General features: G+C 53.7%; 3 protein-coding genes across 3 annotated transcripts in view; 1 reads left to right on the top strand and 2 right to left on the bottom strand.

Annotated features, from left to right (window-relative positions):
* PARP2 (poly(ADP-ribose) polymerase 2) overlaps positions 1-2,979 on the bottom strand; it is a 22,333-nt gene extending 19,354 nt beyond the window's left edge. Inside the window, exon 1 of the mRNA XM_019513225.1 lies at positions 2,974-2,979. The gene's annotated coding sequence lies outside the window, so the exon portion shown is untranslated. The remainder of the gene's footprint in view (positions 1-2,973) is intronic.
* LOC109294768 (oocyte zinc finger protein XlCOF6.1-like) lies at positions 700-2,354 on the bottom strand. Its single transcript, XM_019513227.1, is given in 1 exon segment — positions 700-2,354. A coding segment is annotated over 1 exon segment (1,314 nt). The 5' UTR covers positions 2,264-2,354; the 3' UTR covers positions 700-949.
* Positions 2,980-8,658: 5,679 nt separating the features above from the next.
* LOC109294765 lies at positions 8,659-16,066 on the top strand. Its single transcript, XM_019513220.1, has 8 exons — positions 8,659-9,083; positions 9,334-9,361; positions 9,975-11,338; positions 12,373-12,427; positions 13,130-13,681; positions 13,835-13,971; positions 14,374-14,545; positions 14,914-16,066. Exons 1-8 carry the CDS (start codon positions 8,958-8,960, stop codon positions 15,204-15,206), a joined length of 2,727 nt encoding a protein of 908 aa, XP_019368765.1. The 5' UTR covers positions 8,659-8,957; the 3' UTR covers positions 15,207-16,066.
* The last annotated feature ends 32 nt before the right edge of the window (positions 16,067-16,098 follow it).

The raw sequence follows: 16,098 nt of genomic DNA, 5'->3' as shown, positions 1-16,098 counted from the left end.
TGCGCCGGCGCCCCGCGGATGCCCAGCCCCGGCCCGGCTTGGGAACGACTCACGGCCGGCAGCGCGAGTGCAATGGGCCGAGGCAGCGCCGCCTGCGGGGCTGCAACCCAATTCAGACTACTCTCCCCCGGGCCACGTTTTTTCTTTGCATAATTAGAGCTAAGATTTTATTACTATTATTATTATTAAATGGGCCCCCCAAGCTGACGTTTCCGTTTTTCAAAGACATCAGGCTAGGGCTGGTGAAAGGGACACGGATGGAGATGACGGCCCTCTGGACCAGGAAAAAACCCCGCAGCTCTTCCTCATTGGTCTTGCAAAACAGCACAAAGGTTTTATTACAAACATCGTGCACCATCTTGTCCCCTTGCACCCCCCCGCCCCACTTCCCCGCAACACCCTCATCCACGATCCCCCAAGCACCGACTCCCCTCTCGGCCCAGAGATCCTTGGGCTCCAGGCCCGGAGCACGCTGCGTTTCGGGTGCTGGGGACCGATGGCAGAGCCGCGAGTGAGCAGAGCAAGAGTCCCCTGGTCGGGAGCTGGTGTGCGACCAGCTCTTGCGTGATCCGGGCACCAAGCGGGGGATCTGCCCAGATGCTGTTCATGGATGACGACCACCTGCTCTAACCCCCCGGGCCTGAGGTTCCACCCTGGGACTCGTGTCCAAGCCACCAGAGCATCTCTGGACGTAGCGGCCACCGCTTCCCCTGGACCACTCGCTCCTGCGATTACTTTGCGATCCCTTACTTGCAGCTGGAATCTCCCCAGCATCAGCGCCCAACCCCTGGATCTTTCTGACTGTGGCTGTTGCCACGTATGGGCACTTGGGAGTCCCCGCTTCACTTCCCTTTGAGGAGCATCCAATTTGTCAGAGACGCCGATGCCCGGTACACGTGGAGCAGGGCACGGCTGCAGGGCTGGAGAGAGGATGAGATTGCTGAGGATGTTACAGTCCCCCGTCTCGGAGGGCTCCTCGCAAGGCCAAGGGGGCTACAGGGTCCTCTGTCCTCGCAACACAGCGCGGAGATTCCCAAGTCCCCGTCTCCGCCGGTACGGGGGTACGTAGGGCTACAGGGTCGGCACCTCTGCAGTGGGCCGGGTCCTCGCCAGCCTGGCGCCCCTGGCCCCCAGCGTGGACACGCTAGTGCACCACCACGTTGGAGCGACGGTGGAGGCCGTGGCCACACTGCGGGCACCGGTAGGGGCGCTCGGCTGTGCGGGTGCGCTGGTGGCGGATGAGGTTGGAGCTGCGGTGGAAGCACTTGCTGCACTGGGTGCAGACGTAGGGCTTTTCGCCGGTGTGCGTGCGGCGGTGCACGGTGAGCGCCGAGCTCTGGGCGAAGGCCTCGGGGCAGTCGGGGCAGCGGTACAGGCGCTCGCTGGTGTGGCTGCGCCAGTGGGTGGCCAAGTGGGAGCTCTGGGTGAAGGCCTTGGGGCAGTCGGGGCAGCGGTAGGGCCGCTCGCCAGTGTGGGTGCCGCCGTGCACCACCAGGTCGGAGCTCTGGGTGAAGCTGCGGCCGCAGTCCCCGCAGCGGTAGGGCGACTCCTCCAGGTGGGTGCACTGGTGGTGCCGGTGCACGGTGCTGCGGGCAAAGGCATCCCCGCACACAGCGCAGCAGTAGCGGTGCTCTCCGGTATGGCTGCGCCCATGCCGCAGCAGCTCCGAGCTGCCGGGAAAGCCCTTGCCACACTGGGCGCAGCGGTAGGGCCGGTCGGGCTGGTGCGTGCAGCGGTGCTGGGCCAGGTTGGAACCGGCGCTGAAGGCCTTGGGGCAGTCGGGGCAGCGGTAGGGCTGCTCGCCCGTGTGGGTGCGGCCCTGCACGGCCAGTTCGGCGTGGCGGGTGAAGGCCTTGGGGCAGGCGAGGAAGCAGAAGGGGCGCTCGCCCATTTGCACGCTGCGCCAGTGCACGGCCAGGTTGGAGCGCTTGCCAAAGCGGTGGCTGCAGCCGGGGCAGGGGTGCTAGCGCTTGCCGGTGTGCACGCTGCGCCGGTGCTTGTACAGCCCCGAGCTCTGGGCGACGGGGCGGCCGCAGTCCTTGCAGGCGTAGGGGCGCTCCCCCGCGTGCGAGCGCCGGCGCACGATCAGCGTGGAGCTCTGCGAGAAGCCCCGGCCGCACACCGCGCACAAGTAGCGCGCCCCGGCCTCGTCTGAACCCTCCGGCTCAGGGCCACGGTCCAAGGCTGCCCCGGCGCTGGCCTGGCCCCCGGCCCTGGGGTTGCCACCACGCTCAGCGCCCTGCGCCTGGGTCATGTCCGACATCCTGGCACCTGGGGGGAGCAGGGGCAAGGTCAGGCCGGCCTCGGGCCCCAGCCCCGGGTTAGCAGTAGGGCAGGGGGCAGCACCATGCCCGGCCCAGAGACAGGCTGCAGGGCTGGCCAGGGCAGCCAGATCCCAGCGCCGGGCCAGCACGTAGGGGTGGGGCCGGCAACTACAGCTCCCAGCAGCCCCCGCGGCGTCGGACCACAGCTCCCGGCATGCTCCGCGCCCGCCGGTAACCCTTTCGACGCTGGATGATGTGGATCAGCCGGTCCGCGCTGCTGCTCCACTTTCTGCTTCTCTTATGTTCCCATTCTCCTGCTGTCTGCTCCCTGCCCGATTTGCTTCCCTGCTTTCTGCTTCCCGCTGCCTGTTGTCCTGCTCTGCTTTCCGCTCTTTTTTCCCTCCATTCTTCTGCTCCCTGCCCGATTTGCTTCCCTGCTTTCTGCTCCGCCACCCTGAGTCCGACTTCTCGCCTGATCCACTGCTCTGCTTTCTGCTCCCCGCCCCTTTCTGCTGCTCTGCCCAACATATGCACAGCCTGCTCGTGCCACGCGTTGCCCCCCGTCCTGGGCGATGCCAGTGGAGGGTGCTGGGGTGCGATGCGGGGTCTGGCGAGGAGGTGGGTGTTGGAATTGTATGGGGTGGTTTGTTCGGGCGGGGATGACTCAGGAGGTCCGGTCCAGCCTGTCTCCTCTGCGACTGGGGCTCACCTCTGAGCTGCGGCTGGCTCTGGGGCACGGAGAGGTGACAGCTTGGCACGGCCAGCTCCTCGTCTAGCACCCGCACAGAGCATCCTTGTGACAAGCCCCACCGCTTCTTCCTGTGCCGTGCTTTTCCTGCCAGCTGCTCAACACCCACAGCGCGTGAACCCTGCTCTGTGGAGCTGAGACCTGGCCAGCAACGTGTATGGGCACCTGGGCCTGTGCATCTACGACGAGGGTGCTAGACTGGGACGAGTGACTCGCCATGCCCCGTGGGGCGGGAAGCACCAGGACCCAGCACAACGCAGCAGTGCTACATAGAGGTGGCCCACCCAGCACGGTGAAGCAGCCAGCTGTGGGGTGCCGGGCGGGGAACAAGCATTAGACTCGGGGTTACTCCAGTGCTCCAATTTCACAAAGTGTAACCTGTCTCCTTTTCCACCAGGTGCAGCGTATAACTATCAAACCAGCCTGCCTTGCTGACTACCCAGCTCTAGAAAGATATTTTTCAAAAGACCAGACCAAACCCAGCTCTATGCAAACTGCTTCCTCCTGCCTGTGGGCTTCTCAGCACAACAGTGCATCAGCCACTTCCTTTGCTGGCAGAAACCAGCACTGCCCCATCAGTTCCAGTATGGCAACAACCAGCTTATGTCAGCTAAAGATCTGGGCTGCTGACATCAGTGGAGCCATGGGCCAGCGGATACTAGCTGGAGACCTGACTCTGTGGACTGCAGTGTTACTACAGCTGGTTTGCACCACCTGGAGATTTGGCTGCATTGACTTCAGTGGAGTGATTCTTGATTTATACTACCTGGGGAAGAGCCCCCTGACTTAGCTGGAGCAATCACTGCTGACTCCTGATTTACTCCCCTGCACTCAATGCATGACTGTATTTAGCACAAGTGGATTGAGTTCAGACCACACTAGGGCCAGGATAGTGGGTTCTGGCCTCGCTGTCCCCAGTGAGTGACCTTGGATTTACCCCTACAGAACAAAGGTCTGACAGTGGCCATGGGTGCAGCTTGAGACTAGTTGGATTTTGAAGCTGAGTAATCTCATTTTGCCGACAGCTCAGCTGGGCCTGCTAGAAACCAGCTCAATTTTCTGCTTGACCTGTCTGGGTAGGTGAGGTCCCCACTTGAGCTGGTGACGGGCTTCCCAGCTGTATTGATTTCTGACTCACCTCAGGTGGCTTCACCCAACACAAAACCTTTCCTGACCCCACCCACCCGGATGAAATGCAGTGGGCAGAAAAAAAAACAAGAAATGGAAAGTGAAACTTCTCACAAAGAGGTTTATTACTTGAGAGAAGAGCAAATTAAGTTTCATTCTGCTGCAGGAGCATTTCTCTGTCATCTCCAAGAAGGTGTCCAGTGTGGCGCTGGAAGAAGGAAAGTCAGCAGACAGACTTGCTGGATGGAGGTTGGTGGTGGGGGACAAGGGGTTGGAAGGAATGGCACATTGAGATTTTGGGAGATGGGGTATTTCCAGCTCAAAGTTGTGGCCAAGGGGAGGTACTCAAAACAGCCAGCAGCTGTTGAGTATGAAGCTTCCTTTGCTCACCACCTGGTACTGAACAGCTGGCTCACCATTTTCAATACAAAGCACTGGGCTTTACAGAGCCCTGCATGGGCTGCAGGGTTGCCAACCGAAGGGGAAAAAAAAAAAAATCACTGCCAATCTGCAATGCTTTTACTGATAACCAAACTTTTATACTAATGTGTTTTTTACTGACATCTGTTTTACGTAATGGAAGTGTAACCCTTCAGGCCGTGATGGCAGTGACAAGGGCAGGGTCTAACACTAACCCCTGTAGTAAAAAAAAACTTGCAGATTGCAAGTTAAAAAATCCCTCTTGGCTGGCAACCCTGCTTGACCAAAACAATGGTTTTACACCATGCTGCCCCCACCAAAGAGTTCCCTACTAACTCCCACACTCTGACCCTCCCAACTGCACCCCATACAATGCTGTCCCCACCTTACCCCTGCTGGCCTTGCTCCTTCCCATCCCAGCACAGCCCCCCCATGCACTGCCTCACCTCCTCCCAGCCTGTAGCCCCATCCCAGCTACACCACTCCCCTTCCTGTTCTTTCCTGGCAAGCAGCTGTTGGATGCAGGGGCCACCCTGATGGGTTGGGCTCTGAGGGTGAGATGCTTGTTCTCCGGTTCTGTTACAAGAGTAGAGGCCACTTGGGCTGAGAAACTGAACCCACGTGCTTTGGCCCACTAGATCCCAGTCCTCTTCCACAGCTAGGAAAAGAAGCCAGGACTCCCATCCCCAGTGGCCCAACACAGTAGACTGGATTCTACTCGCAACCTGGGGTAAAACTTAAGGGTCCTGTCTCCCACCCCTACCCCATCTGCTTTAACCCATTCAACCCCACTCTCCTGCCAGGCCTAGGACTAGACCCCAGGAGCACTGATTCAGTTTTCCAATCCAAAAACTCCACTTTTCACCTACTGCTCAGGGGAGACCCCAGGCATCCAGCCCCCCAGCAATCCTGGCATTGACTTACAATGGCCTCTCTTCAACAGTTTCAGAAGCAAACAAGGACTAAGATCCACTTGGCTCCTTCCTATTCTCCCTGGCTGTGCCACTGACCTGCCCTTCTGTCCTGGGTGTTAGAAGGAACAAAAGGGATCCCAGCACCAGGCAGCAGAACTGGGAGCAAGCTGCAAACCACCTCAGGAAGATGGTAGCCTCAGTGAGGGGAGCTCTCAGATGCTTCCACCCCACTTTGGGCAACACTGAAACAAAGGAGGCACCCAAGGTTGACCAGGAGTGCCATGCACTGCACATGGGGCCAAGTTCTCCGGGCTGGACCCAACCAAAGATCTCCCAGGGTGACAGGCAGGGCCACCATGAAGAGGTCCCTTGCACCAAAAGTACCCTCTTTGTCACCCCCGCAGAGATGCGCCTCCTGGAGCAGCTGCTGGGGGCCTTAGCTCTGTCCCTGTGGAAGGTGGAGGTCACTTGGCGATACCAGGAGGATGCAGGCACCATCATCTTCTCTGGCTCTCATGAGGCAGTGCTGGCAGCCCAAGTGGCCGTCAGCCAGATGCTTATCAGGGTGAACAAAGCGGTGAGGCCTGCTCCCATCTGGCCCTCATCAGCTGAGCTCCGAGTCATTGGGTTTTACTGCCTCCGGCAAGGGCTGAATCTGTACCTCTGGCACGGGGATGCCTCTGGCCTCAGGGGGGATGTGATCATCAGCATCTCAGACAAGGAAGGCTCAAATCAAGGTGCCAGCGTGCTCTCCCAGAGGCTGCTGAGCCAACGAGGGGCTCCCCACACCCATGTGGATGTTCTCCTGTCTCATCTGGGACCTGGCGAGCTGGGAACAGGTGCTCTGCTGCTAGCCCTTCAGTCTGCGTCCCAGGAACAGCAGACCTCTGTGGTCATCTGTGTGGATCCTGCAGGCATATGGATGGCAGAGGCTGTGGCTTGGGTGATGACCATGTTCACCAGCAGCCACCGCATCTCCTCACTCAGCAGCATTTCTGTTGTGACCGAAGATGGTGCTCTTGCAGCTGCACTCCATGCAGCTTGGAAGAGGTACTGGCCGACTGGGGGGAACCAGCAGGAGCTGCTGGGGAAAGTCCTCCAAGCCCAGGAAAGTGTCAGTGTTGAAGTGGTCACTGGCCCCATGGCAAACCAGAAAGTAAGTAGGGGGGGCAGGCATTTGGGACACCTGGGGTCTATTCCAGCTCAGCCAAATGAGTGAGATCAAGTCATTAGATTGGGCATGACTTGGAGTCAGGACACCTGGGTTTTGCTCCCAACCTGGCAAGAAAAGACAGCTTTAGATTGGGGGCAGTGCCATGACCCAGCACTTCTGGGCTCTATCCCTAGCTCTGGGAGCGGGGTGGGCACCGGTGGTTTTGAACAGGAAACTAAATGCCTCTGATTCTTGCTGCTCTGCGGGAAGAAGGCAGCCTCAGGGCTAGCCTTGCTCTGACCCAGCAGGGCTTGCGATTCCTGGGGCAAGCAGATGTAGCCAACTAGCTTGGCTCTCTGGTTTCCTTCAGACAGATGTGGTGGTCTTGCCATTGGCTTCAGAGTTTCACGGGCGGTGCTGGTGCCGGGAGGCCCAAGCCCTGGCAGAGATGGCTTTGGCAGCTGCACCCCACCTTGGAGAAGCTAGTCCAGGAGAGGTGAAAACGGTCCCGGCTGATGCTGTCCCAGATTTGAACTGCAAGCTGCTGTATGTGGTGCGGCTGGATGAAGAGCAGCTCTGGCACCAGGTAATGGAGGACCTACTAGACACCCCACAGGTCTCAGCTGCAGCTCCCGTGGCCTCTCTAGTTTTGTGCATGCCTGGATTTTCATACGAATACTAGGCGTTTCTTCCCTCAGATGCTCCTGAGCTCCCTCCACCCTTTGCTGTTCAGCAATTGTACTATATGCCTAGACCCAATTTTCCTACCTACAAGTCATCTGTAGAGGCTGGCTTGATAATGGGATTTAGGTGTCTGACAATGCAGAGAGGTGGATACAGGGATTTATGAAAGGACCCCAGTGACTTAAGCAGACATTTGCTTAGGTGCCTCTGAAAGTCTCCCTTGGCTTTCAAACATACATTCCTGGCAAATATCACTGGCTAAACCAGGTTGTTTTTGCATCCCCATGTCATTCCCCAATGAAACATCCTGGAAAGAGTATCTGTTTCCTAGAGATTTTTTTTTTTTTTCACTTGGAAGAAATGGAAACTAAAAAAATGATTTTTTGCTCTTATTGTTGAAAAGCATTTTTAGTAAACAATTTAAAATTGAAGCTTTTCACATGAAGAAATGTTCAAAACCAGAACATATTTACTGAAAGTTGATTTTTATGTTTTTGGGTTTTTTTTTTACTGAATACCAAAAATATTGTCAAAAGCTTTTGAAAATCAAACGGTGTTGCTAAAAACTTTTTTTTTTTGTTTTTACCATAAGCAGGTTTTTTAAAACGCACCATTTCACTGACAACTAAATCTATTTACTGAAAGCCAATATTATTTGTACGGAAAATCAATATTTTGCCTTCAGTTTCTGAACAGTGGGAGTTTTCCTGAAAACCAAAGGATTCACAGAAAGCTGGTTTTTGAAAACTGAATATATTTATTGAGCATCAAAACTTTTATTGTAAGCTGTAAGGGCAATCTCCGTTCTTTTTTTGCTGCGGCGCAGTTTTGTCTCGGAGAACGGAAATCCTAGCTAAGAGCATTGGACCTGGTAAAGGGATGCTACATGGCCTGGGTTATACAGCCAGTCAGACTGGAGGATGTAACCATCCCTGCTGGCCATAAACCTGTTGAAAGTGAAATAACCTACCTTCGTTCTTATCTCTCTTAAAAAAAAAAATCACTTAAGTTTCATCATTATTTGGGGCGGGGGCTGGCTCATGATTTTTTTAATTCCTGGAGCTGCTCATACTGCTGCAAGTTTTCTGATTGTCCATAGAGAACCCCACAGGGAGAAAAAGCCTGGACTCCTTGTATAATACCCAATTCAGAAAAAACCTGAACAACTTGCATCATTTTTAAAGGACCACAAGCGATATGTAACTTGTGTTTTTGACCTTCTGCTGCCATCTGATGGCTGCATTTAGCTATACGTAGGCATCTTAAAATTTGTTTCTGAATGTTGGAGTTAAAGAAGAGATTGTATGAACAGACCAGTGGAGGGCATTTTGTACGTGGTGGGGGGGAGAGAGAATGTGCAGGAGTAGGATGGGCAAATGGCAGGTTATAGCACAGGTGATGTAACTTGAGATCTGGGATGCCTGGCTTTGATTCCCTAGCTTTGGAAGCGGAACAGGGTTTAGCAAAGGAGCTGGGAGCTAGGACTACCAAGTCTGTTCCTATTTTAAGGCCTAGGAAATACCCATTCTTGTTCTCTGCCCCAGCAGGTCATCCGTCAAATTGTGCAAAGCTGCCTCAGCTCTTTCTATGGCTCTTTCCTGCGGTCCATCTCCTTCCCTCTGATACAGCCAGATTCTGGGGCAGGGATGAAGGAGCAGGAGGCCCTGTGTGTGATGCTGGATGAAATCAACCACTTCCTGAAACACAAGCCTAATACTTGGATGAAGCTGGTGCAGATTGTCTGCGCCCCGGGCCTGTCTCCTCCTGGCTTGGTAAGTGGGGCAGATCAGAGTGGGAGTTGGGTCACCAGAGTTGGGACAGGCAGGAGTGTGGGGTCTAGTAGATCAGATCTGGGGGCTGGGACCTGGGATTCCTGGCTTAAGGAACAGCATGGATGCTGGTGGTTGGCGTAGTGACAAGACACCTGGAAGTCTGGACTCCTGGGTTGTGTGCCAGTTTGGGGAGGGGATTAGTTCTTACATCAGTTGTACAAATGGATACCTTTTCCCCCTTCTCTCCCAGGTGGCTGAATACATCAAGACGCCCACTGGTAAGAGATGCAAAGTCCCTTGTGAATACCAAGGAAGAGCTGAGTTAACGCAGGAGATTCCCCAGTCATCTGCACTGCAGGCCTAATGCCAACAGCTGAGCAGCTCTGACTGCACCCATGCAGAGAGCACTGCCAAGTTTCCAGACCCATGGGGAGCCCCACAGGCTGGATGATAAGGCTTCCAGCCCACAGACTGGTTCTTGGTCAGCCCTGGTTTATGCAGTTTTAGTGGGAATTGTGTGTTTAATTCTCCTAGGCTTTTTGGAAATCCCCAGTCCACAAGCACGCACCCTTGTTCACTGTCAGGTGGACTGCATTGCCCAGTGATTACAGTGCAGGGAGTGTGAATGTATTTTAACAACCCTTGGAGCAGCAGGACACTGAGCACCGTTATCCTCCTGCTTTTCCTGTGGCAGATGTGGGTGTTATGCTTTGTAGTTAGGTGACAGGGTTGATTGTGTATTTCAGTAACAGGTTACATGAGGATTTGCATGGGATGGTTTGGACAAGGATGAAAAAAGCCTGCCTCAAGGAAGGGGGTGGACTAGATGACTTCTGGAGGTCCCTTCCAGCCCTGCTTTTCTATGATGCTGTGATCTTCTCACTCCTGCAGAGGCCGTGGGGTTCTGTCAGCTGGAAGACCCCCTCTTTCTCCGATACCTGGATGAGAGCCCAGCTACCTTGCATAAATTTGAAGGACAACTGAAGGCAGCCGGTTATGGCTTTCAAGCCTATGCTTCCCAGGGTATCCTGCTATTCCAGGCCAGAGCCAAGTCCTCAGACCTGCACAGCTGGGAACCAGCTTTCCGATCCATGCGAGAGAAATTTACAGTCCAGCGTGGGCTCCAGATGGACCTTTTGGGAGCCCTGAGTGATGAACCGTCCCTGGTGGAAAAGTTCGGGTCCATCAGAGTTTATGAAAGCATGTGTTTTGTGGGCCTGGTCTGTGAGATGGCACGGTTCCTTCAGAGCCTGCAAATGAAGGCCTTCCAGAAGCAGGTGGTGAGCAGGCAATATCCAGCTGAACCAATACACAGATATATCATTGTCAAGGACATGTTGGACAAGGAGATCCAGCTCTCCAAACACCGTGTGAGCATTGACCTTCATCAAGGCAGTCCAGCCACCATCACTTTGCAGGGGCCTTGTGGGCAGGTGACTGAAGTAGAGAGACGGCTGGAGGAGCTACTTGAAGACTTCAGGGTGGTGCCAGTCCCTCTGTCACCTCTTCAAGCTCAGTTTGTCCAGGAACTCCGCAGCGAGGTCTTCTCTGAGGCCTTCTTTCTGGAGAGGGAAATTCCTGTCCTGCTGTGCGTCACAGTTTCCTCTGCCCTTCAGGAAACCCCCACAGATGTCTTGGTGTCTGGGCTGGACTGGAATAAGCTGCAGGAAGCGGCAAAGCTGCTGATGAACCTGGTGTGCCAGCAGACTGTCCTGATAGAAGAAGGACTGCGTTGGGCCACGGAGTGTCAAGAATGGGCCGAGTTGCTGGCCAGGCTGGGGGCAAAGAAGGATGTAGCTTTTCATTTTGACAGACCCAGCCAGGGAGTACTGACCATGGTGGGTCTCCATCCCCATGTTGATGAAGCAGAGGCTGCTGTCAGGGAATACCTCGACAATAACTCCCTGGTGCAGGAGAGGTTGGCCGTTCTCAGGCCAGAGCTAGTGGAGGTTGGGGAGGAGCTGCTGCGCATAATGGATTGGGAGAACCCGCAGGTCAAGGTCCAGGTGTGCTCCAGCCCTGGGGCTTTGTCGCTGGAGCTGGAGGGACTCCGAAAAGATGTGCAAGAAGCCCGCAAGGCTGTCAGGGCTGACTTACTGTCCCTGGTCCTCAGCAAAGTGGCTGTGAGGGACCAGGCCCTTGAGGAGTACTTGACTGGGGCTGGAAAAAGCTTCCTTCAGGGTCTTGGACAACAGCTACAGTGTGTGGTGAGCTTACGAGGAGGAACCTGGAGCACAGACTGGGAGAGGGGGCAGGTAAGACATTGCTAGGGGTTGTTCATACAGAGCCTGTTGAGATTTCAGCTGCGGCTGGGCCTGAATTAGATACCCAAGTTTTGGCTGTTGGTGACCTAGGAAGGGTGGAGGGGGTTTTGGTTAAAGTGTCTGGGACACAGAACTGGAAACAGACTTCCTGGGTACTGGAGTCCAGTTCCTTCCTGTTGCAGGCCCCACATCAAATCCCTTTTATAAACGGATAAAGTTCTACCATCAAAGTATCGAGGTTGCTTGTGTCAGCTACTTGTCCTGAGAGGCTCTTCCAGACCGCAGAGTATTTGCCTTCTGTAGCAGGGGGGCATGGCCCTCTTCTTGGGATCTCTCAGGTGGATTTTAACAACCCTTGTAGCAGCAGGACACTGGCTGCCGTGGTCCCCCTGCTCTATCTGTGGCATCTTAAGGAGCTATGCCTTGTGGTTGTGTAAAATAGGACTGATTGTAACAGGTTAGACAAGGATTTGCATGGGATGACCCTCCTTCAGGCAGGGGGAAGGACTAGATGATCTCCTGAGGTCCCTTCCAGCCCAGCTTCTGTCTGATTCTCTGACTCCCAGATCCAATTCCTACCTCTCATGACTTAAAGCATGGGGACTGGGACCAGAAGGCCTGGTTATATTCCTGCCTCTGGGAAGATCCTGGATCCAGGGGCTGGGAGTGGGACCTATGAATTATAACAGGAAGGATTGGGGGTGGTTAGAGGTCCTGCACTGCATTCCCTGGTCTGCCCTGACTGCCCTTTCCCTTTCTTCCTGTTTCTCCATTTTTCCACCTGGGGTACAGGGCTGGCAGGCCTTGCCCTTCACAAATGTTGAATTCGTATAAAGACACATAATGAAAAGTGAGACTGAGTATGATGTGAGACAGGAGCTGTGTGCACCTAGGACTTAGCTCTGCACTCACAGCAAGGTGGGTGAGCACAGAAGCAGTGCACTGTTGCCACAAAAAAAAAGGCATTTTTGAAGGAACTAGCACAAGCATGAGCATCTTACTGCAGCTCTGTCCTTTCTCTCTAGAGCTTGGTTAATGAGAAGATAGATGATCTAAGGAAGCTTCCAAAAGGCAAGAAAGGTAAGAGCAATCAGATAAAACGGAAGCAATTCCAGGATAGTTTGTGGGGCAGGTCATTTACAATGGGGCTTCCAGGATGCTGAAGGAAGTAGTCCAACTTTAGCCCTAGCACAAACCTAAGCCCTAAAACCTAAGCCACAACATTAACCGTACCATTAATCCTGGCCCTAACCTAAGCCGTAAGACAGGGTCAGACCAAGGATCCGTCTAGTCCAGTATTTTGTCTCCAAAAGTGGTGAGTAGGGTATGATTCAGATTTAAGTATAACAAACAGGGTATATGTAGTGACCTGTCCCTTGTGAAACCCTCTCTGTTTCCAGCAGTCCTAAGTTTACGGATGTCCTGAGCCTAAGGTGACATCCCTGACTGTGTTTAGTCGCTCCTGTTGGTCTTATCCTTCATAGATTTGTCTAGTCCCTACTACAGGCCTAAGCACACTTTGAAAACCCCAAACTTTACTTGATGGAGATCAAGCTTCCAATATTAATTTGACCAACAAGTGGAATTAATCTGAAACTATGAGAAGCCTGAACTCACAGCTCTGCCAATTCACCTCCTATGCCCAAGCCACATTCATTGATACCCCAGCTCAGGGTTTATTCCCCCATGGCTCTCCAAGTGCTCTTCAATCCTGACCCACAGCCATGAAATTCCTCTTTACCTGTAAGTGTGGCTCACCCTGTGCTGTTGCTTCCCATTTAGGAGCACTCTCTCCATTTGCAGAGGCCTCGGAAAGGCTGGCGATCAGGGTTGTGGGCAGAGAGGACAAAGTGGTTTGTGTGAAGAGAGCTGTGTCTGGTTTCATGACTCAGTTCTATGAGGAAAGCATTTGCAATGCAGAGATAGTGGCTTTCAGTGACCAGACCCTCGAAGACCTCAGCAGGAGATCCTCCTATCGTTTCCCCCTCAGCCTCCGTCGCACCCGGGGAAATGTGCTCCGCGTGTGTGGTTTTCGAGAAGATGTGGATAAGGCTGTGGCAGCTGTCTATGCTAAGATCCAGGCTGCCCAGGCCAAGCAGGTGGATGCACAGGTCCTGTATGGGCTGGTGAAGTGGTACCACATGTCCCATGGGGAATGGTCCCCATTTGATATAGCCATCAGCCACCAACTGGAGAGTGAGTATGGGAAGAAGCAGAGGAAGACAGTGATCATATGGGAGGGTCAGAGAACGGAGGTCGACCTGCTAAAGCAAGAGGGATTTGTGCCAGGCAGAAAGACCACCATCAGCATCAGGAGGGAGATCTGCTTGGAGGGTGAGACTCTTCATTCCTTTGTACTTTCTCAGTAAGCTGGATATCAGGGCTCCTAGGGTGGAGGAGGGCTGGCAGGATTGGGGAAGTGAGATCCAGGGCCTTTCTCCATTAAAGACTCCCCCACACCCCCACCTCCAACTATTTTTGTTCCAGACAAGGTCATTGCCCCACATTGGGAGTCGATGGGTGAGGGCCTCGTGAAGATGGTGGAGCTTCAGCCCAGCTCAGAGGAATACCAGGAGGTGGCCAAGGGCTTCAACCGTACAGCCAAGGGGTTCTCCATCCTCAAAGTAAGTGCAGTGGGTCAGGGACCCTAGTACCCCAGTGGGTGGAGGAGCTTCAGACTAGGATGATGGACTGGTGGGCTCGGCCCTAGGGTCACTGTGAAGCCAAAGTGGGTATAGAGAATGAGACAGAGGGTTAACTGAGCAGTTCTGCAGCAGCAAGAGCAGTAGCTGGCAGAGGTACAAAAGGGCAAGCAGCCATTATGGGGATTAACATGGAAGCTGCTAGTTGAAATGCTTAGGCAGATCCAGGATTTTAGAAAAGTGGGGGCAATATAACTTGGTAAGGAGTGAGGTAGAAAGCCCCTGAATTACTATGAAAACTCTCCTGACTTACCTCATGGCCCTAGGGGGGGCTAGCAATGCCTAGCCTTACCCACAGTGTGCTTTTTCCCTATCTCCCTGTAGATAGAGAGGGTCCAGAACAAGTTCCTATGGGTGTCCTACTGTTGGAAGCGCAGCTGGATGGTGACAAAGAACCCCCTGGGGGTGAAGAATGAACGCATCCTTTACCATGGGACACAGCCTGAGAACTGCTGCTCCATCCAGGAGATTGGCTTCAAAAGTACCTGTAGGAAAGGTAGGTGTGAGTGTGGGGTGATTCAGACAAAGGCATGTGGGAGACCTGGGCCTGTACCCCATTCCCCACCCAGCAAGTCAGCCAGTCCTACTGTCCTGGGACCAGATCAGAACCCAGCCCCCGCTGAGGGAGAAACCTACATGTCCCATTCCCTACCACCTGAGCCAGCCAGTTCCCTTTCTTGGGGTCTAAAGTGGAACCAGTGTCTCCATAAACTGGAAAAACCCTGTTTCCCATTCCACACACCCCTAAATCAACCTCTCCTAATGCAGGATGGGAACTCATGCCCTCTAAAGTGGAAAGGCCCTCTTTTCCTGTCTCGCTGTCTATATGTTGATTGTCCCTGTTCTCTCGTCTCTTCTTCCCAGTTGGACTCTATGGACAGGGTCTATATTTTGGTGTGGATGCCTCCCTATCTGCTTTCTATGCCGAACCTGATTCCTCTGGGCACCGATTCATGTTCCAGGCAAGGGTGCTGACGGGGCAGTTCACCCGAGGGGAGGAGAAGATGGCACTGCCCCCACAGAAGCCAGATGGAAGTGGCCGATATGACAGTGTGGCCAACTTGGCTTCACGTCCCACCATGTTTGTAACCTTCTTTGATGACCACGCCTACCCAGAGTACTTGATCACCTTTCACGGCACAAAGGTGCAGCACTAGTGAGACTGGCACCATGTCAATCGAACTAAGAATCCAGATCATTAATGTCAGCAGGGTATAAAATGAGGGAAACTGAATGTGTATGTGCGTGTCTGTCCCTGCTGTCCCCAGGTGACAGAGGTAAGGCTTGCTCTTTGTGTGTATGTATGTGTGTGTCTGTCCATCTGTTCCTACTGGCAGGAATGAACCTGACTCAGTGTATGTATGTGCATATGTCTGTCTACTACTCCTCTCCCCTCCATTGTCCGAATTCAGAATTGGTCAGCCATGTGTCACAGACTACTGCTGACAGCCAATGAAACATCCCTGTGGAGTGCCAACAAGCAGCCTCAGCAGAGGGGAAGTATGCATTACTGCCGTTTACTGGCTGGCATCATAATAACTCATCTGTGTGTCTTCAGCCCAGGCTGCCCATGTTGAGCAGAAGACCCTGGGATACCTCTGCTGTGGAGCAAAACCACAAAGTAAAAGGGGTCACACTAGAGAGTACATGATGCAGACTCCCAAGCAAAGGGAAGCTGCGTGTCTGAGCTAGGGGACCATAAACACCAGTTCTAATGTGAAAAGAAGGGGTGGCTTCATCAGCCATTTATTGGTCAACCTATGATGCTAGGTCAGTGGGTAAACTGAATGGACCATACTACTTCTACCATGGCTTCCAATCAGAGTCACAGGTGCTGAGGCCAGAAGGTTTGTCAGATCATCCATCTTGACATCCTGTATAGCTCAGGCCAGAGAATTTCATCCAGTGACCCCCTGCATTGAGTGCAAAACTTGGGTTTAGTTAAACCAAATGCAAGGTGTTACAGCAAGGGATGGAAAACAAAGGGATAACACTGATTTGGAAGTATCACTGATGAAGGAGCTTTGGGTTGTTTCATAGATTTCATAG

This window comes from Gavialis gangeticus, unplaced genomic scaffold (genome assembly GCF_001723915.1).
Source record: "Gavialis gangeticus isolate Ggan-Ray unplaced genomic scaffold, GavGan_comp1, whole genome shotgun sequence".
NCBI lineage: Eukaryota > Metazoa > Chordata > Crocodylia > Gavialidae > Gavialis > Gavialis gangeticus.
This window is presented reverse-complemented; position numbering and strand designations above follow the sequence as displayed.